Below are 27,237 nucleotides of genomic sequence, written 5' to 3'. Positions count from 1 at the left end.
TCGCATTTATGAACAAAACAAAAGAGGTTTCCACTTAACATTTGTCATGTTGACTTATTAGAAAAAGATAAATCAAGATAATTCTTCTATTCAACCCAATCCTCTTTGTGTTTGTAGCTTTGATAATGTTCGTAGAACTCTTAGTCACTTGGTATAGTCATATTACCTATCAAAGTAGGACCTGTGACTTTACCCACTCCTATTCATGTCACGCCCAACAATCTTAGTTATAACCTTCTTCTAGGTAGACTGTGGATTCATGCTATGAAAGTAGTCCTTTCTACACTTCATCACACTTGATCAAATTCATATATAACAATCAAATTCACACAATCAAAGCCGATCCTAATCCTTATGATTTTGTTCATGATGAAGTGGGATGTATATCTCCCTTTCACACTATGATTCCTTCAACACAATTTCCTATCAATGACGCTTCATTAACAAAGAATTGGGGTATATCTTGCTTTAATGGATATAATATCCCTTAATCTAGGTACAAAGCGTTGAAGGAACCACTTTCCCTAACACATGTCTTGACAACGATGGGGGCTCCTTAGACCTTGAAACTAAAAGTGAACCCTCTCCTCTAGACATTTCAACACCTATATTTGATTATACACATGGATACAATGGACGTGGTTTAGGATGTGCACAACAAAGTTTTGACAGTCACGAGAAATCTACATCAAACTTTTTCCAAAGAAAGTTTAGGTTTCCAAAATCCTCCTTTGTCGACATCTCCTCCCTTGTTGTCTAGTGAATCCATGTCTTCTCATTCCAATATGGCATCACAACAAGATAATGTTTTGTTTGACCTTCTTCATGCCAACTTAATTTCTCTTCTTTGGCCTAAACGAAGAAAGAAACGTAGACAACATCTTGAAAATTATGCTTTTTGCAAGTATCATCAAATCTATGGCCATTCTACCAACAAATGTCAAGCTTTGCAAATTAAAATACAACAATAAGTTGATTTAGGTGTCATAAAAGTAACACGTGACAATGAATGACATATTTCTCATTATCATTTCAAATAACATTCGAGTTCCTATTATGTTGCTCCTCACTATGTGATATTGTTGGCTTACATATTGGCGTTTCATTATCATTCGTGGTGGTACAATTTCAGGTGCAATGATACTTAGTGAGCAACATAATAGTCTATTTATTATTGTCTCTATGCTTTGGGGACAAGAACAATGTTTCATTTCGATCATCTCTCTTTTATTCCAAACATTGCCTTTTCCTTTGTGAGTTGCATTTTTCATAGCTTGCTGTCCTTTCTTGCATATAATTATAATTAATGTGAGTACATGTGTGTTCCTTGTTTAGGACCTATTCTTCCCCTTTACACTTGTTGGAAGATATCTCTTTTCCAACTATCTTTTCCTTGCTTATAAGAGTTATTCCTATTTAGCATGAAATTGTGTACATTATTACCTAAAAAATATCTCCTTAATGATGAAGATATGTATCCTTGAAGATATGTATCCTTGTTTCTATATTCCTTAAACATTAACGTAAGGCTATATTGACATCTTCCACTAAACAAGCAAATTACACATATCGTATTATCATCCTTTGCAAAGAAATTTAAAAATCACTACGACAAATTTCCCTTTTAATAATTTTACTACTAAACTAGCGGATTACAAATATATATTATATTATTAAATGTGACTACCACAAATTCCCCTTTTAGCAATTTTGCCACCACTTTCTTTCCACTAGACCAACCGATTACAAATAGGTAACGTGTATCGGGATGGCAATCGCACGGTGTAAGTTTGGATGCACAGCGCGCCACGGATAAGCGATGGATTTAACGGTTGAGATTGAGACTGGTCGAGCGGGAAATGAATTCAAATTTTAGAGGGGGTATAAAATACCAGGTGAGTATCAATTCCTATCATTCCGTGTTACCTAAAGTTGTTTGTGGAATCTTCTTCTGTAGAAATGTCGGGACGAGGGAAAGGAGGAAAGGGGTTAGGGAAGGGAGGTGCGAAAAGGCACAGGAAGGTGCTGCGAGATAATATCCAGGGCATCACCAAACCAGCCATTCGGCGGCTTGCAAGGCGAGGAGGCGTGAAGCGTATCAGCGGTCTCATCTACGAAGAGACGCGAGGTGTTCTGAAGATCTTCCTTGAGAATGTTATTAGAGATGCCGTGACCTATACAGAGCATGCTCGCAGGAAGACCGTCACAGCCATGGACGTTGTTTATGCCTTGAAGAGGCAAGGCAGAACTCTTTACGGTTTCGGCGGCTAAGCTTTAATTGTCCGCTGATCTAATAATCTGGTGTCTTTAGACACCACCATCTGTTTCTTGGAAATTTTGAAACCCTATTGAAGTAGTATCGGAACGTTTGTTTAGTAAAATTTTTCCCTGTATTTGTTAATGTTACTCTTCCAAGAGTGGATCAGTTCCATGGCATTCAGTTTAGTTTTGCTTGGGGTAAGTCATGAGATCTGCCTAGTGTGAATCTTTTCTTTTTGTTTCGTCTCGTTTTATCTCTTTAAAAGCTTGGATTTATGTTGAAAGGGGGCGCGGTGGGAATATTTATTTATCATCGTCAGCTTTTTAAAGTGAAGTGATCAGCTTTAACGCCTTAGTTTTCTCTCTCTCTCTCTCTCACACACACACACACTCTCTCTCTCTCACTCACTCACTCACACAGATTCACAGACACACTCAGCTTTAATGTCTTAGTTCTCTTGACGGTAGAATTAGTCAATCATCTTCCATTGTAGGCTGTCTTAAGGTTGTTTTTCGGTTGGCTCTGCTTAATTTAAAGAATAGACTTGTAAATGCCAGTCAAAATTGACGAAGGCTAAACAAATTTTCTTTGAAAATTTACACCGGAGACTTTTCTAAAATCTGCTAACTTATGCAGGTACTTGAGCAGGGGTCATGGTAGCAAAAAGTGCAGTTGAAGCCTGAGCAGGGGTCCCGGTAGCTCAAATTTGTTAAGCGGGAATTTTTAAAATCTAGGAAAGTTGAACCGTTGAATTTTTAGAGGAAGTATTTTAGTGGAAGTCACTTACCAGAATGTTTTAACTTTTAGAGGAAGTCACTTGCCGGCATGTCTAACCCCATGTTTCCATCTAGTTGTATAAAGTGCATTTTCTGCATTTGTATTATTGTGTTTTCTACTTAAATTTAAGTAGGCTAGTTCGAGTGTTTCATGTAAATGTTTCATGTAAATGTAAAATTAAAAGTACGATGAAACATAATTTAGAATATTTTGTTATTTCAGTGCATAGTTATTATTTAAGAATTGTAAATAAGTTGGGATAAAATAAATAGTGGTATATATTTGAGTGTTTTATGTCAATGTAAAATTAAAAGTATGATGAAACATAATTTAGAATATTTTGTTATTTCAGTACATAGTTATTTAAGAATTATAAATAAGTTGGGATAAAATAAATAGTGGTATATATTGTCAAAAGTATCATGTGATTTCACAATTTTTTATTTCTTTAGTAAAAAAAAATAAAAAATTCATGGTGATATAGTTTTATAAATATTAATTCATGGTGGTTAGTTTAATAAATTCATGGTGATCATCCTTAAGTTGTAGGGGCTAATTCTAGTTCCATCCATTTGCACTTGTTCTAAAAAGAAAATTGCAAAAGTAGGAGCTTCAATTTTTGGGCTTTCTAAAAAATAGAATTCTTTTTTATGCTTTAGCTTAAAAATTTCAATTCTTAAATTTAAGGATATCATAAACTTTGTAGTGAGATTGACTTAAGTTTAAATTCTTAAATTTATGTAAATTGGTAGTAAATAATTTATATAATTTTTTTTAAGTTAGATTTTCAAGGCTAAAAGGTAGGGGCTATATTTTTTCCATGGGATTGCCTCTTTCTTAAAAGTAGAACTTAAGCCCCTTCCATGGGACCCTTGTCTAAGGATGGGAACTACATATTGCCAAAAATGCCATGTGGCTTCACAAATATGTTTCCCTCTTTTTAAATTTTTTTTAATTTCTATTTTTTATTGTGCATAAATTATTACTAATGTTATTAATACCAATTTTAAGATTTAGAAATAAGTAAAAAAATTGAGCAACCACATGGGAACATTGCCTTAGTGACAAATAATGTTTAGGGCATCATTTAAAGTGCTTGGTTAAGCTATGTGATCATTTGTTTTGAAAGAAATCTAGGAATACTCTTCTTAGCCTTGTAAATTTGGAAATGTAGTAGTTTGGTAATAAATGTTACCTAAGCTATATAAATTGACTTTATTTCATATATTCAAAATTTAAAACAAAAAAAAATAAAATAAAAAATAATTTGAAACAACAATAAAATATATAAAAAATAAAATTATACAAATAATAATTCTTAATTTTCTAAATTTTTTTTTATTTTTTTAATACACATAAACTACTATGCAAACATAAAAGCTCTCAAATTAGTTTTGATCCTAAAAACTACACTCTTTGAATGCAATTAAAGTGTGTTCCATGAGACCAAATATATTATACCTCATCCTTGGAATCTTGAACTCAACAAAATTTGATCATTGGTGGGCTCACTTAGAACCATTCAACTTTACCAATAGACTAAAGACCCATTGACAAAAGATTTTTAATATAGAATGAATGAGTGCAATTTTGTTTCTTCGTTGAAACATTAAGTAATTTCCTGCTTTCCTATAGTGATGAGTTACGCTTGACAAAGAAGTAAACGTTTTAATAAAGTATTGCCGCACAGAGTATAAAAGTTTACTAGGCTAGTTTTGTGAATCTACATAAATGGAACTCTTGAAGATTTAGAAGAAGTCACTTAGAAATTAATTAGAATGTCTACTCCCCTTAAACAACGCACGCTAAACTACTCTGACTAGACGTTGTAGCTGCAATTGTCCTGGCAGACAGATGGAACGTGAACTGTTTGACAGAAAACTTCCAATAATTGTTTTAACAGAATACCATGATGGCAGAAATGTAAAATGTGGAAGCATAGACAATGCACGTGGACTGTTTAATAGAATGCCTTAAAAGAAATATGCTCTCAATACTTTGATTGCAGGGCTTTAGCAAATTGGATTTGTTGAAAAGGCTTTAGAAACTCGCAACCCAAAATAATTGGCAGGTGTGAAGCTTGAGTCTATAACCATTGCCAGCATCCTCCCAGCCCAAACCAAAATGGGAACTTTGGAACAGGGTATTGATGGCCTCCCAGCCCAAACCAAAATGGGAACTTTGGAACAGGGTATTGATGTCCATCAAGGAATACAAAATAGAAGAATTTTATCAAATGTTGTAGTTGTAAATGCTCTAACAAACATGTTTTGCAAACATGTTCATGATAGATAGTTATGATTAAGTGTTCATGATCAAGTGAGACGAAAATTAATTTAGTTGTAAATATAAGGGGAATTTATTGGAAGTAAAATGAACGGTTAATGTAATTTTGGTTTGTCAAAGAGATTTTGTTCCTTAGGCATGTGATAATATTCAAACTATTTATCTCAATATAAGATCTTTTTCGTCACAATTTTAATGAAATCAACTTTTCTTAAAGAAAACAATCTCATATGTCCCACCATGAAAGAAATTTGATAGTTGAGAATAAAGTTATGTTAACCCTATACAAGTTAACCTATAATCAATTTTATTTTGTAGCAATAAGTGATAGCACATTAGCAAATCAACCATTTTATAATGGTTATGTAATGTGGGGAAAAAATTAGGGTTTTACCAAGTAGATCCACTAAATAACCCAATTAACCCAATTACATTGAAAAAGGGTTGAACCCAATAAATCTAGGCTCAATCCTAATGGGAAAGAGATTGGGATTCTAATTGGATTCAACTGGTTCGAGTTGATTGCCCTCTTTCTAAGTTGAATTTGTAATGTATTTGTGAAATTAGGACAAAACCATGAAATATTGAGGTCAATTGATAAAAATAGTAAGCTACAAATGTCCAATGGAGTCTCAACCAAGTATGGGCAAAAGAAGATGATTAGAACTTGTTCTTGGAAGTTCAATCTAATTTCTCGGGACCAAGTAACACTAAGTCACCTTGGTCCTTTGAATTTTTCGCCATCGAAAGTTGAACTTGTTTGTCATTGTCGATATTGCTAAATTTCCTAAGTACAACTCCTGCACTTGTTTTTTGCACACATAAAGAGAGCAAAAGATGTTGGGAATAGGGGTTTGCCATAGGTCAAACGTCGATTTTGGAATTAACTGCAAAATTGAATTGATAAATGTAATGAAAGACTGTAATGACATACTTTCCTTTTGAGGGAAAGGTTGAAAATGCTTGAAACAACAATGTATAGCTTGATGAAGTTTTGTTTGACCTTCACACAAAGCTTTTAGGTTTTCATATAGGATGTCTTTATAAAATATTGATCATGGATGCCATCTTCAATACTTGAACTTGACTTCACTTCAGCTCCAATGCTCGATGAATGACTAATTGCTTCCTCACTTGAATTGAATTGAATTAGGATTATAAATTTACCTCTTGAAAATGTTAGGTTTTTAGTAGTTGTTTGTCCAAAAATCAAATTGAATTTCCGGAACAGGTCGACATGGGATCAAATTTCTCGCTCATTTGTGATGATCGTTGTGAGGCCCAATTTAGAGCTTGATTAAGAGGACTAGGGTGTGGTACACCTTGGTCTTGATTTAGGACCATGGCGTGGGCCACCTTGGTCCTGAAAATCAGGACTCCAAAATGGGGGAGGAATTGGGCAAATGATGAAAATGTAGGTTTGGAATGGGTGTGAGTAGAATCAACACTGCAATTAGGCATTAGAAGCCAAAACGCCAAAGTGAGGCCTAGGTGAGTAAACAAATATAAGTGAGTATAATTTAGGACACTATAGGTTATATGAGGATGAATGAGTTTTCAAATGCTTTAACATGTCTTCTAATTACATCGTCAATGCTATCCTAAAGCATTTTAGAGCTCTAACACCTCAATAGTTCTACATGTAACAAAATCTTCCAACACAAGCATTTTTAGATATCATTATTATGCCATATGCTCTCAAGACCATTATGACACTTAACAAAAAATGAGAACTCTTGTTGATGCCACTAAGTTCCTACAATCCTGTATGGAAGGGACCCCACCACAAGAGGTCATGGTTGTGAACTAGGTAATGGTCCATCTATAATAGTTTGGAAGATTTTATAACACCTTTAGAGTACAAGATATTGTAAAGTTTTCTTTTCAATATCATCATCCATTAGGAATGCTAACTGATTATGGCTTTCATGCTCCAAGGTCATGAACTTGGACATATCTTGCTTAAGAGACCTACCCTAGAACTTGATGAAGATCTTTTCATGAGCACTATAGAAGAGTTTTGTTCAAGTCTTTTTGACAATTCTCTCCAATCAAAATTTTGTGAACAACCTACTAAGGAATACAATGCAAGCATGTTTTCATTTGAATCACATGAAGAAGATCATTCCGTTCAGCATGAGGTTGTTATGGTTGAAAAACTAGCTGTTCAAGTTGTAGCTAGTAAGAAGGATTTAGTCTTTGTACGATCAAGAGGATGTCCAATCAGACACCTTGCTTGGTTGGAGGCTAATGGAAAGTCAGAGGTCCCACTTGTACATGAGCTCGAGGTGTTGGCATTATGTGATATTGCATGTTGTCATTGATGACAATATGTGACATGGTGTGAACCGGCACATGTGATAGGTGAAAAGAGAGAGCAACCGGCATATGTATGAACTAGTTTATATGCCAAAGTGAAGCGACATATTTGTTCAAGATGAACTGGCATGCAGTTATGGGAACCGACACATGGAAGCATTGTGTTACTACCAGTTGGTAGGTAGTTTCCACTTCAGGATTTCCGATTGGAGTACCTCAAGCCTGTGTGACTCAATCGATGATCTTTGTGTGATGAGTTAGCAGTATAATGGAGAACAGATCATGTTGCCACATAAGCTCTGTGCGCGTGAAGGATCTTGCATGCAGAAGACTATTCCTATCTACCTCGGGAATGTGCGAAGTCTGTCAAACGATGATAACGCGTGATGGGTTATCAGCCACCATGAAATCGGTGGAAAATGGATGATGGAGAATGTCTTGAGATTGATTCAAGATTGTTGCATTTAATGCAGTATGATTCAACGGTCAGGATTGAACCGCTTGAATTGCTTAACCTAACAGGTTTAGGGTTTAGGGTTTTTGCTATCGGCATGTCTGTTTCCTATAAGGTCGATGTTGTGTTTCTTTCTAAGGTTGTTGGCAAAAGTTGTAAATGTGTATCCAAGGGAAGTGATATGTGATTCTTGCCAGACCAAAGGAGAGAAGAGGTACCTGCAAAGTGAATGTGCAGAAGGAGAAGAGGATCCAAAATGGATCTGCATTAGCATTGAGTGCTGTTAACAGATCATTGTAATTCCCATTGATCTCTAACCACTTCAACAGTTGTGAAATCCGTTAACAGGGTAGCCTTAACTGGGCTTGATGCAAAATCCCCTAGCAGGGTAAGTTTTAACCGGCTTGATTCAAATCCCTTAATAGGGTAACTCAAAGTTAATGAGTTCTGAGAAGCTATAGAGCTCTGGAGATCCTTTAGCTATTGAGTTCTTGAAATCCTCTAACAAGGTAACCCTACCAGGTTTAACCCTTAACCGGGTGTTATAGCCATCCCTTAACCGGGTGATCCCTAACAGGATCGGTTCCTAGCAGAAGCTATTGTAATGTCTTTAACCGGACAAGGCTCCTAACAAAGCAGACTTCAAAAGAGTTCAAAAGCAACTTGTGGGTATTCATCTCCACCGTGGTTTTTCCTAGTTGGGTTTCCACATGAAAAATATGTGTGTCATGTGTAATGTTTTTATCTTGTGATGCTTTGTTATTACTTGTTGAGCATATGTTGGTTCTGTGTTTTATGCCTGTCTATAAAACATATTGAACTAACGGTTATGAAGATCTGATGTTAGATTACCTGTTTATGCATAAGGGTGAAATGATAGTGTTGCTTTAAATTTAGTGAAAAGCTAAGTGTTCAACCGATTAATGTTTGTATTTAACACTTTAGGCTTTACCGGTTGCAGTCTGTGTTGAACCGGTATCACTGTTTATCAGTCATTTTAAGTATCTTTTGTCAAACCGGTTTAAGACTGTGTTTTTGTCTATATTGATTCACCCCCCCCTCTCAGTACCGGTTTGGTACTATTCATTCATCATTGAGTTATCATGAGGATATACTTGAGAAAGAAGCCAAAAAAGTATATTTAGCTAAACAAGAGTGGTCTGGTTTCAAAACTCTACTTTGGGGTAGCAACACATATGATTCATCCCAAGAGGAAGGTGGATTTGTTCATCTTTTCCAAGGAGTGTCATATCAAGAACTCTAGTACCCTTGTTCATGCTCCATCTATACAAAGTTGCTTATGATCATGCAAGGCATTGCAAGTTGCTGAAGAAAGGCAACTATTTTGGAGATCCTGTGAATGGTTTCATTTAGGAAGGTTTCAATTGTCAGTTAGTTTAGTTTAGGTTAGTTTTCTTTTCCATAAGTGTAGTTGCGCAAGCTTGAGTCTTATTTTTAGTTAGATCATCCTTCTTGTCATTTATGTCTTTGTCGCTTGACTCTATAGCCCAATGGATATAGGCACTTGGAGTTCTGGATTCTACAATCTTCAAGTGGTGAAGCTTGTTCCCCAATTAGAGCCAGTTGTTGTCTTCGATTTTAGCATGGTCTAAATTGTAAGGCAGCCCTACGAAACTGGTCCGTTTCGTACCTCACGTCCTTCAAGAAAGATTAATCAACCTCATCGATTAGTCGCTTTTCATTTTTTATCTTTATGTTTGGTCATTTAGAAGTTAGAAAGTTTCTATGTTTTGACTGACAAGTTGGACCTTCAGTGAGTCATGTCAGCATATCGAACTTTAAAGTTCGATGTGCCAGTTTCCCTTGTGTTAAGTGATTGATAGGCCGGACTTTAAAGTCCGACTTGCAATCAGGCTTCTTTTGTAGCTTATAGGTCAGAATTTAAAGTCCGACATGTAGGAAGGAGTTAGTTTGTGTTTTTGCATGTTGGACTTTAAAGTCCGCTGTGCATAGTCTTACAGTTTTTGTTTGATGCAAGTGTAGCGTCGTAAAATTGCGACACTTGCAATTTCGACTGCATTTGGGTCTTCACGATGGCAGCGCAACGTTGAACCTGAATGGAGACCTTGAAACCTGTTTACGACATCAAAAAAATGCATCTTTCTGCACCTTGGCCTGATCCTCCTTGCACCCTGCTGTCCCAGGAGGTGGGACCATGGTGCCCAGTGCCCTGGTCCCTAGCCCTATTTTGGGCCCGGTCTCTTGTTGGGCATCGGGTCTTCAATTTTGCAATTTGGAAAATAATGTTCTTAGGTCGGCCTAAGGTCAGAAAAATCAGTCTCCTAACCCTAATTAACAAGTATATAAACTACATTTCCCCTCACGAAAAGAGGAGGAAAAACATATGTGTGCAAGAGGCGGAAGCGATAGGCAAACATTCAAACATTCAAGCATTCAAGCAAGCAATTGAGCATTCTAGGTCTCCATTCAAGGCTAGGTGTTGCATTCAAGACAAGGATTCAACCATTGAAGAGGAGATCACCCACAACATACAACATACAAATTACACCTTTGCATGTAAGAATACAAACATTCTTACAACAAGGTATCAGTACTTGATTACATTACAAACATTTACATTTACAACATTCTCATTTCTTGGTTAATTCCAAAACCGGGGTTTGACCTGAAGGCAAACCCCTAATCCCTAACCCCCCAATCGTCCTCTCTTTTCTATGTGTAGGTTGCAGGTACGCGGCTGTAATTGAAGATCTGGAATCCTTGTATAGAGACGAACAGATCCCCCTTCGTTTTGCGGATTTTTCGGAGGACCGTGTGCACTCTGGGCGCCATCGTCCCATCAACTTTCGCTCAAACTTGCAGGACAACATCGTCTCGACATTTTATTGCTAATTTCAGGTCCGTAGTTTTATCCCGTGTCTCTATCTCCATCTACAAGCGAATCTTTCCTACTTTTACATACACTCCTAGTTCAATCCTTCTATCTACATTCTTTACAAAAGAGGGTATCCTTGCTGTCTCAACCCTTGAAACTCATTTAGAATTCAATCTTGCATTGTGTGGGATTGGATCTTGTGAGTTTCAACCCCTCTTTTGAATGTAAAGTCTCTCCTAAGTGAAAACCGTCAATCCTAGTGACCTCCTTTCTCTCTCCTTGGAGTGGGGGGAACACCTAGGGTTCGATTTTCTGCTTTACAACAAGTCAGACTTTAAAGTTCGACATGTATTTTGTTTGATGCAGAGTGTAGGTTGGAGTTTTTTCTCCGACTTGCAAAGTTGTTATGCCCTTCTTGCATATCAGACTTTAAAGTCCGATATGCAATCATGATTGATCCGATGTGTGAATATTGAGTTTCCTTCCCAGGCTACATATCGGACTTTAAAGTCTGACATGCAGCTGCTTGTTAAGTTTTTCCCTTGCAGGTCAGACTTTAAAGTCTAACCTGCGTATGATGTTTGTTTGAACTTGCAGATCAGACTTTAAAGTCCGACTTGCAAGTTTTTCCTAGTTTTTCCCTAAGTCATTTTTGACTCCTGTTTCTTGTTCCGATCGATGAAGTTTTCTCGTTCGATGGTGATCGTTTTCAAAACACTAATGATCCATGTTGAAATGCTCGAGCCCTCTCCCAACAAATTGACAAAGAAAATATGATGCACTAATGAGATTGCTGATACGATGTCAGACAAAGCTAAGATGCAAGCTGCTTTGGATTGGTTTGAAGAATTTCAAAAATGCAATGAGGAGGAGAAAGTAGAATAAAGTATCTCATTGACACTATCTTTTCATGTAGTTGCATCTTTAGGCGCTGCAATTTTTCTTGCAGCTGCACATTTTCTTTATGCATAAGTTGTAGTCAAGTGGGACTGTGCAGTTGAATTAGTCAACCGTGCCCACATTTTTCTCCACTCTTTTCCTATATAAGGAGGACCCTCATTTGTAAATACTTATCTTTTTTATGCTTAGCAAAACTCTGCCAAATTTTTATCTCAATTAAGACTTTGTGCTTTTGATGTAAAAGTTGATTCAAGGAAATAAAGATAGCAATTCGTTAGTTTCCAAACTTTGTGTTGGACAGAAGATTGTGATTGTGATTGGAATCATTCTTATGTTTAGTTCTCCTAATCATTCCTTATGCCTTGTATCTTTTGGTGAAATTGTGAAAGTTTATGAAAGAGCTTTCTAATTGTGGAAATAGACTTTGTGCTATCTACATATTTGGGAAATCTTCTGATAATTAAGTAATTGTGTAGGAAGCTTTGTATTGCTGCAAATTACTTGTAGTTTTAGGAATCTTTGATCACATCTTGGAGACTTTGAGCTAAAAGTTGAGATTTAAGTTGAAATAGTGGTGATTTAAGTAGTTGTACTTACGTAAGACTTTGGGCCTACAAGGTTGTCTAAATATTGAATATCTTTGTATCTTTGTCAAGAAGTTTAATTTAGTGGTTAAGTTTATTTAGTTGTAAGAAATATCACCAAGTGAAGGGAGAATACATTAATTCTGAAAAAAGAGAATTACATGCCCTAAGATTACACCCGAATTTTTGTTTTGCATAAGTTGTTGTAATACCAAAAATTCCAATAGGGAACCTCCCCTTAATGAGAGGAAAAACATTGTCTTATCATAGCTGTGTGTGAAATATATATTTTGTCATTGGTACACTAGTGACAAAATATTCACCCAACATGGTTTGTGATTTGGAGGTCCGCAAGTGAATCTTTCAGTTTTACAATCATTTCAGTGAGTTTTCTTGAGGTTCAGTATAATGTTGATGAAGATTCTAGTAAGTGGTGATGTTGTAGTTGTTGCCGTGGAAATTCATGATGCTTGTGGATGTTTCTAGATCATTTCCTATTCGTGTTGATGGTCTGCTTTGATCGTTGTGCACGTTATTGATCATTTTCTTGATATGGAGTGTTGTTCATATTCATGTTATGCGACATTCATGATTGTAGTGTGTTGCGGATGATCGAGGCATAATTATTGGAGGTGTTTCATGTTTGCAATGTTGATTTTGGTTCATACTATGTCTTAGTTGACATTGTTTTGGTCTGCATGTAATATGGTAGCATGTGTGGTTATATTCTTGTAATTTGTGATGAGTGTTGAGTTGACCTTGAAATATAGGTTGATGATTTGTATAAATATATGTAATAATCATGTGAGAGATGTATCTGTGTGCTATTTGCGAGTATACATCCGAATGTGTGTGGTCAGATAAGTGTGCGAGCAAGTGTTCGGATCCTTTGGAAGTGTGAAGAAGTGTGGCAGAGCAAATCAAACTGTGCTTAACCAGAATTGTAACCAAACATGAGGAGATTCTATCTTATCAATTCACGATATTCTGGATGTAATCCAAATGTTTTTGTAAGACAATGAATCTTTCCCAGGGTTATAGCCCTTCTTGTTTTGTGATTTGAGCAGTGAGCTCTAGGTAGTGCTTCTAAATGCATGCACATTCCCCATTGTAATATTTCATTTACTTCTAACTAGGTATCATCTCATTGTGGGTAGGTTCCCACCGTGGGTTTTTTTTTTTCCCTTAACCAAGTTTTCCATGTCAAAAAATCTTGGCGTTATGTGTGTTATTGATGTGGTGTTTATTTATGCTTTCATTGTTAATTATCAGATCTAAAATTGTGTTTGAGTTGTGTTAAGTTTGTGAGCAAACTGATTCACCCCCACTCTCAGTTTGCTACATTATTGCCAATAGTTTCAAGTTGAGATTAGTTTATACCAAGACAAAGTTTGAGAGTATCCAGTTGATGCTCACACATGATTCTCCTTGATTTTGATCTTTTTTCATGTTGCAATGAGAGATTCATCATCATTTCTTCATCAACAAATTTCATAGCTTTGCAGGAGATTCTACATTGAGGGAGGGCTACATGGTCTCTCTTCTTCTCTCTTACATGGGGGGACTTTTTCCTCACATGGGTTTTTTGTCCTTCTCATTATTCTTTGAGAGTATTTTGTATCTTCATCTCTTTTGGGGAAGAGTTTTTCCCATCGAGTTTTCTCCTTTTATCCATTTATGAAAGATTGCATTATATTTGTATATGGGTACCTAACATGGCCTAGTTGTTGGGACCCATCTTGCATTGTTTTCTTTTGTGTACATTCTCTCTAAGTTGCATTTAAGGGGGTTGTTGGTGTAATTAAGGTGTTGTACCTTGTGAGTTCTTAATCTAGGTTCTAATTACATGTTTCACTTAAGCTTATTTAGCGACCACATAGGAGATTTCTGGAGCATTCCCACTTTAGTTGGTATTATCATGTTATTACATTCCACTTTATATGTCCACCATTAGAGATTTTGTCATGCTATCACTTATCCACCTTAAGTGGAGCTTCCACCTTTAATGGTGTTATCACACTATCACCATTCCACTTTAGTGGTGATAAGTTTTCACTTTGTTTATCATGTCATAAGCTTATGACATTTTCCATAAGATTATGATATTTGTCATAATCTTATGCACTCCTATGTTTCACCTTGGACTATATAACCAAGGGGTCCCTTATGTACTTTCATATATTCCATTGATTCTATTGCATAATGTATGAGAATATAGTTTATTCTTGTCACTTTGTCTCTCTCTTGTTCTTCTGCTTTCCATTAGGCCTCTAGATCTTGGGTGACTACTTTCAAAACCAAATCTTACATAATTCAATATATAGATTGTCCATTACTCAATATGTGCCAATAGTGAATCAAGAACTTCCTCACTTAATACAACCTCACTTTCCTCTCTTTACATTGAGATTACTTGGATACTTTTTAGTCCTTTGATTAGTCCTTTCTGTTTTTTATTTGTGTACAATGATTGAAACCTCCTTATATTGTGAATACTTGATGTAAATGTTTCTAGATGAGCCTAGAGTGAGAAATACCATTCCAAAATTAATGTGGTGGTAAACATGGCATTTCATTGATCCAATAAGGCCTCTCAAATGATTAGTATTGGTACAAAGATTCTAAATCTTGGTTCATATCTTTAATACCTCTCTTGGCTAGCATGCCATAGTCAACTTTCCATATAAAATTAAACAAAAATGTAACGTTATGGTATTGTTATGAGTGAAACCACAAAGTATTTTGATCAATATGAAATTCTAAATAGATGGTTCTAATTTGTTGGTCCAAGTTCCCACTAAAGACAATGTCAACCAAATCAAACTATGACATACCAAAATAATTGGAAAAAAGCTACTAATAAGAGAATTGATTGATGAATGATCACTCATAGGCCTATGATTCTCTTGCATCATAAATGAACTAATAAATGTTTATAATGTCCATAATTGTCTATGTGAATAATGTAAATTGCAAGATGATGAGATAATGACTAGCTTGTAAAGGGTTGACTTTTGAGCACAAAAAAGACGAATTTGAATTTGGATGGGATGGATGCAACCAAATTCATAAACTAGATTATGCTACATGATACAATCTAAGGTAGTAAAGTATTGTGGATTGTATGGTGGAAGGCTATAGGTGGTAAGAAATAATAAATGACTAATAAATTTTGAATGATAGTTAGATTCTACACCAAATAGGTCTTGAATTATATGTTACAATTATACATTTATGGCACGTGTGGAAAATGCTATAAAATGAAGGTCTAAAACAATAAGGTATGCACTTTATGCCTAGCGTGAATGAAAATATCATGTTAAAAGATTTGAAATTTATATTAAAAAATCTCGTAATAGTACTTATTATTTGAGTTCAAAGAGTAGTAAATTTTTCTTTGACAGATGAAAGTACTTCGAACATTTGTCAAATCCTAAGTGATTGATAACTTGTTTTTAGCTAGTTAAATTTCTTTTGTAATCTTTATAGTTCTAAAATATCTAACTAGCTGTCTAATACATACAATTTATTAATAGACAATTTTGTTTGTTAATGAAGAAATAGAAATAATCGTGAAAGTCACCCTTAAAGTCAAATTTAGTCCAATCATACTTTCAAAGTTAAATTCGGTTCAATCCCACTATCAAAAAAATTTAGAATTTAATGTATGATAGAAAAGCATATGATCATAATCACCAATTGAACTCCACTAATTACACTAAAATCCTTTATTAAAGAATACTTTTATAATCTATTCCATATTCCTCTTTAAACGAGCACCCCTGATTTTTTAGATTCAATTATGCCTAATCATTTAGGTATTGAAAGGTATAGATGGGAGCAAATCCAAGTCATTTCAACTTGTTGGCAAATTCAATGTAATAATAACACTCCTTCAAAGGTGACAATAATGGTGGACTCACAGTTTTTCCTTTTATAAATATATGACAATGATACTGTTCATGGTGAGCCACAACAAGAGCATCGTTGACTGTTTCAGGGCACCACAATGATGACGTGAATAAGAATCCAAAATATAATCAATACACAAGTCCATATCAGGATAACTGGATGCAATTACTTTTCTATCCTGGAACTTTTAACTTAAATGAAAATGCAGTGCCCTCTATTATTGTTCCTTTCTATTGAATAATTTCAAGAAAGTAGTGATTAAAATTGCCCTCCTTAAACCAATGAATAATAAACATCACGTCAAGGCGAATTCCAATCTTTACCTTGTTTCCCCCACTGATTTTGTTTCAGTGTGACTAATAAATGCCTATAAAAGATTTCTTCTCTTCATTATTTCAATCTGAGACGTCACTTATTTTAAGCATTCTCAGCATCTGCTTTTAGGGTTTCTTGACATTTTCTGTAGTGGGTATCTATAATTCTATGCTTAGCTCACTATGACGTAAAACCATAGACAAAACGTATCACATGTAAGCGATTACTTTATATCTACGTAAGCATCTCAATTAGAGTGATATCTATTCAAATATCAGGATATACCATTTGATTGTATTCATTATTTAAGTGAAAATACAAAAAATAATGTAGTATTCTGATTTTTAACTAATTCATAAATATGATCAAGATGCATTCTGGCGTCTGGATAGACAGTATGCTACTATTTTTCTACGTCAAAACAGTTGTGAGGATATTCACTTAAATCTGCGACTGCAAATTTGTTTAAATGATATTTCAATATTTTGATGATGAATCATTGAATGTTATCTGAAACATACACTAACTAAACTAAAAGAAGGTATACATATATTTGTACACACCACTGTTCATTGTATATAGTATGCCAATACATACCAATGAAATTCAACTGAAGTACTGTGCAAGCATAGGTATATGAGAGTTATCAAACAACTCTTTATCATTAAATTACTGTGCAGGCGTGCTCTGAACCATGATGAACATGGTACGACACAAAGACCATCGTTTATTTATAAGGTCCATGGCCACCCACTAATAGTTAGTGTTGTCTTTTTCCAATCGGGCACCAGGAATTTGGTCAACTGAAGCAGTATTTTCTTTTTTCCTTCAAGTGGGGCCATGGGGATTTTGCAGGGCAGGGGAATGGGAGGTGCATTTTCAGTCATATTTCTTGTAGACAACGAATGAGAATGGTCTGTCCCACTTCATGTAAATGCACTGTTTACCTCATTGTCCAAGGTAATCTACTTTGATGGATGTGATAGAGATTTGCAACCTCACCCTAATTTTTAGGACAACGTTTGGAGTGTGCATATCTCATAGTAAAAAAAAACGATTATAAATGGAAGTGGACTGTCCCAACTGATGTAGATGCATTGTGTGACTTTTTAAGATAAATTCAAATGAAATTATTTCATCGTATATGTTATAAGGTTATGTTTATTGGGTGTAATAGTAAAAATATGTTTTAGTGGGAGGATTGTAATGATCCAATCTAATGACTCATTAGCTAGTCATAATTAATGATATATATTTTAGATATATATTTCTCTATCACAAAAATAGTATATTATATATCAATAAAAGATGTGAATTATTTATTATATCATTTAGATAATATTGTTTGAGTGGATTGTTTTGTCTTTTACACTTCTAAAAAAGTGCATTTCGAATTTTGACTTTTGGATTATTTCTATCGTGAAGGAGAAAATTGAGAAAAACTATAAGAAAACCTTTCGTTGTAGAATAATGTTCAAAGACAAGTGCTTGCCCAACAACTAATAGCCAAGAAGAAATACAATATTTATGAAAATGAAAGTGTACAAAAACAATACAGATTAGAAAAGTTACACGATGGGTGATGGAAATCGGGCGGAGGTGGAAAAGTTTGTTGTAAAGTTCAACAAATAGTTTAGAATCTCAATACAGTATGGATGTGTTTGATGGTATGATGCAAGAATAAGGATCCGGTCAACTACTGAGAGAGGGGGGGGTTGAACCAATAAATAAAAAATTTGATACACTTTCACCAAACTTAAAATCAACCTCTCATGACATACACTAGACTGACTGGTTGAACCTCAAATGCAATAATATTGACAAGATTAACCGGTTGATTGTTATAACAGATTAATAGTAAAACAACTTGAAACTTCACAAAACCTTTTATCTTGACCCTTCAAATACTTTACTGACAATAGTTAAAACATGTTTTAGTTTGCTGCCGGTTGTCAGAACATATCAAAGTGGATTTAGCAGTTAAGCAATTCAATAATAAACATAACTACAAAAACATTCACCACTTGACAATATTTTTGATGTGGAAACCCAAATGGGAAAAACCACGGTGGGGATGAATACCCATAAGTATTATGAACTCTTCTGAAGTTCGCCCTGTTAGGAGCCTAGCCTATTAAAGATTTACAAAAAAGTCCTATTAAGAACAAATCCTATTAGGGACCACCCGGTTAAGGGATTGACTATAATGCCCTATTAAAAGCAATACCCTGTTAGGAGTAACCTCAGTGGAGGATTTATAATCCAATCTAATGGATCACTTGGTTAGAGGATTTGAATAAAGAAGCTTGTTAGAGCTTACCTGGTTAGGGGATTTAACTGCTGTAATTGTTAGAAAACAACAGGGGTTTTGTGATCTATTTGAATAGCACTACACTTGCTTGTTCATATCCTTTTCATGCTCCTATCTGCCATTACACATACTTACAGATACATTATCAGGTTCGACAACCACTCTCTCACTCTTAACTACAAGTTTGCCAACGCTCAAACAAAACAACTCATCGACCGTATAAACAAATCATCAGGTCGGTAACACATCACAAACCTAATCATCTCATAGAGATTACAAACAAATTGGTTCAAGTATGACCATTGGATTACATATCAAATAACGTAGAAATCAATGCACATCGCTCAAGATATTCTTGACCACTCCTTGATTACCGCTTCATTGAGCTCTGTAACTCATCACACGGTTTGCATTAGATGAAATGAACTTGCTCATTCCCAAGACAAAAACCGTTGTCTCTATGCACCAAGAAACATTTAAAACATTCATCAATCAAAATGCATACATGTCATAATCTTTGTCGTTCACCATTTGATCATAATCTGCTTCAACTTCATTGGTTAGGGTTTGCACATCTTCTACAGGTAGGGTTACCGGTTCAACTCTCCACAACATAAGTAATACTGGTTTCCAATACAAACTCTCCTACCAGTTGCATTACCCTTTGCTAGCTCCTCCTACCGATTTGCAATACAATATTAACAACATCATTACAATATCATAACAACATCATAACTAGTTTATTGACATCAATGACAACATAACATATCATTAATGGAATCTTCAAGCAAAATGCCAACAATCTCCTCCTTTGGCATTGATGGCAATACAAATATCAATACCCTTGATTGTGATGATGTGTATAGGAATCTTGGTTTACATTTTACCACAATCATACAATACTCCTCATAGTCTTATAGTTCTTCTCCCCCTTTGACATCAATGCCAAAGTGAAAGTAAAACATGCAATGTTAAACTTCACTGTTCAACATCATCAACCTGCAATTTGATGCTCCCCCTGTGGAATAACTCCACTCTACACCAATCCAACTGCAAAATTCTGCAAGTAGCTCCAAGACTAATGTATTCCTACTTCATGCTTAATTGACCTCATGAAGGGGTACAACCCCTAGTTGACCTCTAAGATACTCAAAAGTAGTCTTAGGAAGAGGTTTATTAAAGATATTTGCAAGCTTCTCCTTGGTAGAAACATGCTCCAATATCACATCTTTACTCTGCACTTTTTCTATCAAGAAATGATACTTCAATTCAATATACTTGGTCCTAGCATGCATCACCCTTATGGCAGTGGTGTTGTCGCATAAGATCTTTACCGACTCAAAAAACTTCATCTTGAATCCCTCCAAAATGTGTTTCATCCAGATAGACTGGGTACAATTCAGATAAGCTGCAACATACTCAGCTTCAGCTATAGACTCAGATATGCAACTCTACTTCTTGCTACTCCAAGATACAAGCCTTCCTCCAAGAAAGAAAGCTCCACCGCTTGTTCTTTTTCTATCATCAACATTACCTGCCCAATCTGCATCTAAATACACCTTCAAATCAAAGTTACTTGCGTATGGATACCATAAACCATAGTCAATAGTACCTTTCAAATATCTGAATATTCTCTTGGTTGCTATCAAATGTGTTTCTTTCGGATTTTTCTAAAATCTTGCAACTAGACCAACTGCATGAGCTATATTCGATCTACTACGAACAACATAGTGCAACTTCCCTATCATTGACCTGTACTCCTTTTGATCAACAGACTTGGTTTCATCTTCCTTAGACAGTTTACAACCTGTAACCATTGGTGTCCCAACTGGTTTACAGTCACTCATACCAAATGTCTTTAACACCTCTTTCACATACTTAGATTGTGTGATAAAAATACCACTCTTCATCTGTTGAATTTGCAAGCCTATGAAATTTTTTCTCTCTCTGACTAGAGACATTTCAAACTCATTTTTTATTTAATTTGCAAAGTCATTTCTCATGTCATCATTTACTCAAAATATAATATCATCTACAAACACTTCACTCACCAGTATCTTATGTCCTTCAGATTTGAGATATATATTGTTGTCTTCACTGGTTCTCTGAAAAAACTATCTTCATCAGGTGTGAATGTAGCCTCTCATACCATGCTGTCGGTGCTTGCTTCAAACCATATAGTGCTTTGTGCAGTTTACGTACCATATCTCTATCATTAGTCAAATCATAACAATTTGGCTGCTCAATGTACACTTATTCCAATATTCCATTTAGAAATGTTGACTTCACATCCATCTGATATACTTTGAATCCCTTATGTGCTGCAAAAGCAAGTAAAGTCCTGACACCTTGAAGTCTAGAAACTGGTGCAAAAGTCTCACCATAGTCTTCTCCTTCTTCCTGTGCATAACCTTTGCAAACCAATCTAACCTTGTTTTGGACTACTACTCCATCTTCATTTAGTTTGTTCCTGAACACCCACTTAGTACCTATCACATTCTTATTCACTGGTCTAGGTACTAGGTGCCATGTGTTGTTCTTCTCAATTTGATCTAGCTCCTCCATAGCTTTGATCCAATGATCATCGCCAAATGCTTCCTTAGAAGTTCTAGGCTCAATAGTGGAGATCATGCAAGAATTCTCTCTAATTCTTCTTCTGGTTCGCACTCCAACATCTTTATCTCCAATAATTTGGTCAGGATTATGATTGAGTCTCACATACCTTAGAATAAAATGATCATTATCTTCAGGTTCTTCTTCATTATCATCATCAGATTCTAATTCAACCTGTTCTGGTTGGACTTGCACATCAACATTCTCCTTACCAGTTTCAGGTTTCACCGGTTCGGGCTCCAAAAATAGAATGCAAGGATCTTCTTCCTTTTTCTCCACACTGGTTTCCCTTGAGACTTCAGGATTCTCATCGAATCGAACATCAACACTTTCAATGATTCTTTGAGTTTGGTTGTTGTAATATTTGTAGGCCTTACTCTTGGTGGAGTAACCGAGAAATATGCCTTCATCACTCTTAGCCTTAAACTTGCTGACATAGTCACCTCTCTTAATAAAAAATTTACTACCAAATATCTTAAAATAACTAACATTAGGTGATATACCATACAAGTACTCACAAGGAGTCTTGTCCTTACCTCTTTTTACTAGTATCCAGTTCATAGTGTAGACAACTGTACTGACAACTTCTCTATAGAATTTTTTTGCTACACCTCCTTGAAACAACATCATTCGAGCAACTCCTTGGCACCATCCCTCAAGGAATAAGTTTATAATTTTTTATGGAAAATGGATTTACCCCATATCTGCTGGGGAATATGGAAAGAGAGAAATGAAAGAGTGTTCAAAGAGAAGGTTTCTAAGGCCCAAATTGTTTTTGAGAAAATCAAACGAAATATAGTGGAAAATATTATTATCATAGTTGGAATTGCTAATCCCCAAGATAAGGATGACCATATAATCTTCAAAACCTAGAGATTAAAGGGAAGAGACTTCTTTCAGACTAATCCTAGAGAAGGTGTGAAATGGGAATGTCCTCCCCATGGTTGGATGAAAATCAACTTTGATGGCACTTCAAAGGGTAACCCTGGTAATGCAGGTTGTGGAGTGGTTTTAAGGGATGAATGGGGAAAATGCAAAATTATTAAATGTATACCTATTGGAAATCAAACTAATCATGTTGCTAAGGCTATGGTGGCTTATCATGGGATGATGCTAGCAAAGGAAGCCAATTGTACCAGAGTTTGGTGTGAAGGTGACTCTTTGAATATCATAAACTGTTTGAATAAGGTGTTCCCGTCTTCTTGGTCAATAAACAATGCAATTAAAGTAGCGAAGAAAATAAGTGACACCTTTGACATGTGTATTTTTACACACGTGTACATGGAAGCTAATTCGTGTGCTGACTGGGTAGCCAACTTGGCCTGCCGAACTGAGGAAATAATTACTATTAATGGAGAGAGAAAACTTGTGTGTGAGGCGAAATCCTTGTTCGATCTGGACCGTATCCAGATGAGGCAACATGGCATCATCAATCATAATTCCTAAATGCTTCTCCCACTTATTTTGATGAAGGCTTACATTGGCGGTGATGAGCATTTATTTAAGTGTCTTATCATATTAACTGGGCACGAATTCAGGGCTATTTTTCAGAGCAATAATAGAAACCAAAGAAGAAAAATCAGAGTAGAGATTAGGAATTTCAGTGATTGTGAATGAAATATGGGAGGGAACAAAAAAAGGTTTGAACCAACCTCATGTTCTGATTGGAAGAAGAACATAGAGGTTTGGGAGATTCTACAGGAGGGATGCTTAAGTGTGTTTATGGAGAGGCTTAGTGGTAAAGACCCAACTATCACTAAGCACTTTATAAAGAATTGGAAGAGTGGCAAAGTTTTGGTGGGCACCCAGATGATGATAGTGGATAAGGATATTATTGCAGAAGCCACGGGGATGGCGACTAAGGGCATTAAGTTCTATAGAGATCATAGCGTCTTTGATAAGGCAACAGGCAGATTTCCTATCATGGATGATGAGAAGAAGAAAATGGTGAAGGTCAAAAACTCCTATCACTCCCCATAACGCATCTGTAGGCCATGGAGGTTCGTATTGTTTTCTACCATAACCTACATTACATTGGATGGGAGATTTACGAGAGCTTACGAGCACCATTTTGTGTTGCTCAACCATTTTTGCCATGGTGAAAAGGTAAGCTTGCCCTATTATCTTGCTTGTTCCATGGATCACACAATTAAAGAAATGTAGAAAGATCCTAAGGGCGACCATGCTCTTCATCAGGGTCTTATGGTTTTAGTGTATAAATTGTTGAAAGGGAAATGCATTGATAAACCAATTAGAGGTAAAAATGCCAGGGATGAGGAAACGAAAAGTGAGGATAGTGGTTTCAACTTCGACTCGGAAACTGAAGGTGAGTTGGAGGAGCTAAGAAAAAAGGGGAGGAATAAGGGGAAGAGAAAGAGGATAGTGGTTGATTCTGATATCTTTGACTCTGAGGAAGAGTCCTTCGATGGAAAATTCATCAAAAGCAAGAAAGGTAAAGGGACCGGAAAAAAAACCCAGAGGAAGAAGAACATTAGTAGGGGAGTTAACAAAGATATAAATCAAATTTTGATAGCTTCTGATGAGGAGGTAGAGGAGGAAAAAATGACAATGTGCAGGGTAAGGAGGGGGATGAAATCTCAGTTGTGGGTAGTAATGAGGATTTGAATACTCAAGGTTTGCAGAAAGATGACCAAGAGGATAAAAGGGGAAAACCTAGTGATTGTCTTGGGGATAATGAGAGTATTAAGGGATTTTGTGATATAGTCAACAAAATGGTGAAAGACATCGGCAACCTGAAGAATGATATGAATGTTATCAAAAAAGCCACGATAGGCGACAAACCTCTTTCTGAAAATGTTAAAGAATTGACGGTGGCAATCAACAATGCTGAAGCCATTGAAAACATGGTTAGTAAAATTCTTGAAACTGAAAAGAAGGTTAAGAAAATGGAAGGAAATAAAGAGACGAATGGGCTGGAAATTACTATGAATAATCTGGGCAATAGAGTCGACAAGATGGAACTAACTGTGAATAAGATAGCTGAACAAAATTTCCAGATTCTTAAAGCCTTTGTGGACAATATGAAGATTATGATTAATAGATTTGATAACATCAAAGATAAAGAGGGTGACAAGGACTAGTTGGATAGAAAAGTTCATGAGAAGAGGACTAGAGTCAACACCAGGAACCACGGCGACATCAAGGGATGAGAGCTGGATGATTTGAAGACCTCTGCGAACAACATGAAGCATATGGTGGTTCATGGAGAAGATATTATGAAAAATATCTAGCTGTCTCGGTCTCTTTCTTTGTCTTTGTGCTGTCCTTTTGCTTTCTTTTTGCTGTCTTTATGCGGATCTTTGTGTTATGTGTTTTGTGATCCCTTTTTGGTTTGGGTGGGATCAGTTTTTTTGATGGAGTGATCAGGCACAGTTCTTTTCAGCTCTAATGCTTTATCTTTTTCCTACTATGTAAAAGGTTTTGGTTCCTTTCAAAAACATATTTTTACTTAATCAAAACATCATTCTAGTAGCCTCAACAACTGATTGGCTGTTCCTCTCTGCAATACCATTCTGCTATGTTTTCCTCGGTTTAGAAAGCTGCCTTTTGATGTCATTTTCTTCACAATACCTAGTGAATTCCTTTGAAGTAAATTCATCACCTTGATCCATCCTCAGACACTTTATCTTCATGAAACTTTCCTTCTCTGCTAAGGCCCTAAATGCCTTGAACTTACCAAAAGCCTCTGACTTATCCTTCAACAATGTGACCCACATCATCCTTTAACAATCATCAGTGAAGATCATAAAATATCTATCACCTTGAATGCTTTTAGTCCTTAGGGGTCCACAGAGATCTGTATGAACCAGATCTAACAAGTGTTCTACTAAGAAGGACTTGCTCTTGAAAGTTGAGGTTGTCATCTTTCCCAACTGACATTCCTTACACAGAACATTAACTGGTTTGTCCAATTATAGAAAATCTCTCACAGACTTGGACTTGCTCACTTTGACAATGTTATCAAAATTTATATGACAAAATCTCTTATGCCAAAGACATCTATCATCTATCTTAGCAATTAAATAATTGTTCTTTAGGATTCAGGTGAAACAAGTTACCTTTAGTTTGCTTGCCGGTTGCAATCAGTTCACCTTTGCTCCCATTTATTTTGCACATACCATTCTTAAAATCCAATGGATAACCTCTGTCATTGAATTGTGCGACACTCAAAAGACTGTGTTTTAATCCTTCAACCCAGTAGACATCATTTGCACTACTCTTTCCATTAAGAGAAATAGTTACCTTACCTTTTACCATGTAGGGTGAGTCATTACCAAATCTCATAACTCCTCCATCAAATTCTTTTAGAGAAATAAATTTGCTCCGGTCACTCATCATGTGGTGTGAACAACCACTATCAATGATCCAATCATCAAAACTATCCATGTGAGACACTAATGCCTTCTGATCAGATGTCTCCTCTTTGATGGCAACAAAGACAATGTATTCATTAGCGTCACCCTTAGATTCCTCATCAGTGATACCACCATCAACAACAATAAGACAATCTCTTTTGCCTTTACCTTTGTACTTGTTGAAATTGTCACGCTTATGCTCATTGTCACCATTAGGACAGTTAGCTGCAATGTGTCCAATCTTGTTACAAGAAAATCATTTCAAAGGTAGTTTACCTCTGTAATTACCGGTAGCTCTAGGAAACCGCTTAGCCAACAATGCTTCCATCTCAACAAGACTGTATTCATCATCAACATCTCTGCTGGATCTAGATTCATAACTGTGACCGACATCTCTACTTTTCCTCATAGATGGGTTAGAAATTGAAGCTCTAAATGCAGACTCAAATTTCTGTGCACTACCATCATAACCATTTAATTCAAAATTAGTAAGATTACCAATGAAGGAATCTAGAGTTACCTTAGATATATCAATTGACTTTAGCTCCTGAATGGCTGCAACTCGGATAGTGTAGATCGGTAGTAGGGTTCTCAACACCTTGCCAATCATTGTGGCATATTCAACTTTACCACCAACACTCTTGATCTCATCAACCATCTCTTTTATCCTTTGACCATACCGTTGGATATTTTCACCTTTAGCCATCCACATGTCCTCGAATTTTCCTCTTAGACTCTCTTCTTTTGCAATCTTCACATGCTCATCACCGCTGTAGATTTCTTCAAGTTTCTTCCATACCTAATAAGCAGTCTCTAGACCATGGACATCAACATATTCTACATCAGACAAAGAACTGATAATAGTCTCTAGAGCTTGATTGTTTTCTCGTTGCTCTTTCTTTTGATCATCAATCATAGTCCCACTAGGTGCAACATATTGAGTAACAACATGTTCCCAGTATTGACTTCCAAGACTCTTGATATATATTTTCATTCTATCACTCCATATCTTGTAGTTCTCTCTGTTAAACTTTGGACCTTCCTTATTCATCATGATCTGCAAGATCTTTAACTCAAGCTGTAAGGCTTAGACCTCAGAGGACCTGAAATGATTTGATACCAATTGATGGTATGATGAAAGAATAAGAATCCGGCCAACTACTGAGAGGGGGGGGGGGAGTGAATCAGTAGATACAAAACTTGATACACTTTCACCAAACTTAAAATCAACCTCTCATGACAAACACTAGACTGATTGGTTTCAACATTGAAC

The 27,237-nt window shown here is 35.9% G+C and overlaps 1 protein-coding gene across 1 annotated transcript; it reads left to right on the top strand.

The window, feature by feature from the left end:
• Positions 1-1,931: 1,931 nt before the first annotated feature.
• LOC131078944 (histone H4) lies at positions 1,932-2,445 on the top strand. The gene has a single exon (XM_058016790.2). The coding sequence runs from the start codon at positions 1,960-1,962 to the stop codon at positions 2,269-2,271; it is 312 nt and encodes a 103-aa protein (XP_057872773.1). The 5' UTR covers positions 1,932-1,959; the 3' UTR covers positions 2,272-2,445.
• Positions 2,446-27,237: the final 24,792 nt, after the last annotated feature.

Source organism: Cryptomeria japonica, chromosome 10 (genome assembly GCF_030272615.1).
Source record: "Cryptomeria japonica chromosome 10, Sugi_1.0, whole genome shotgun sequence".
NCBI classification, from domain to species: domain Eukaryota; kingdom Viridiplantae; phylum Streptophyta; class Pinopsida; order Cupressales; family Cupressaceae; genus Cryptomeria; species Cryptomeria japonica.
The sequence above is the reverse complement of the archived record's forward strand: the minus strand, read 5'-3'. Positions and strand labels throughout refer to the sequence as shown.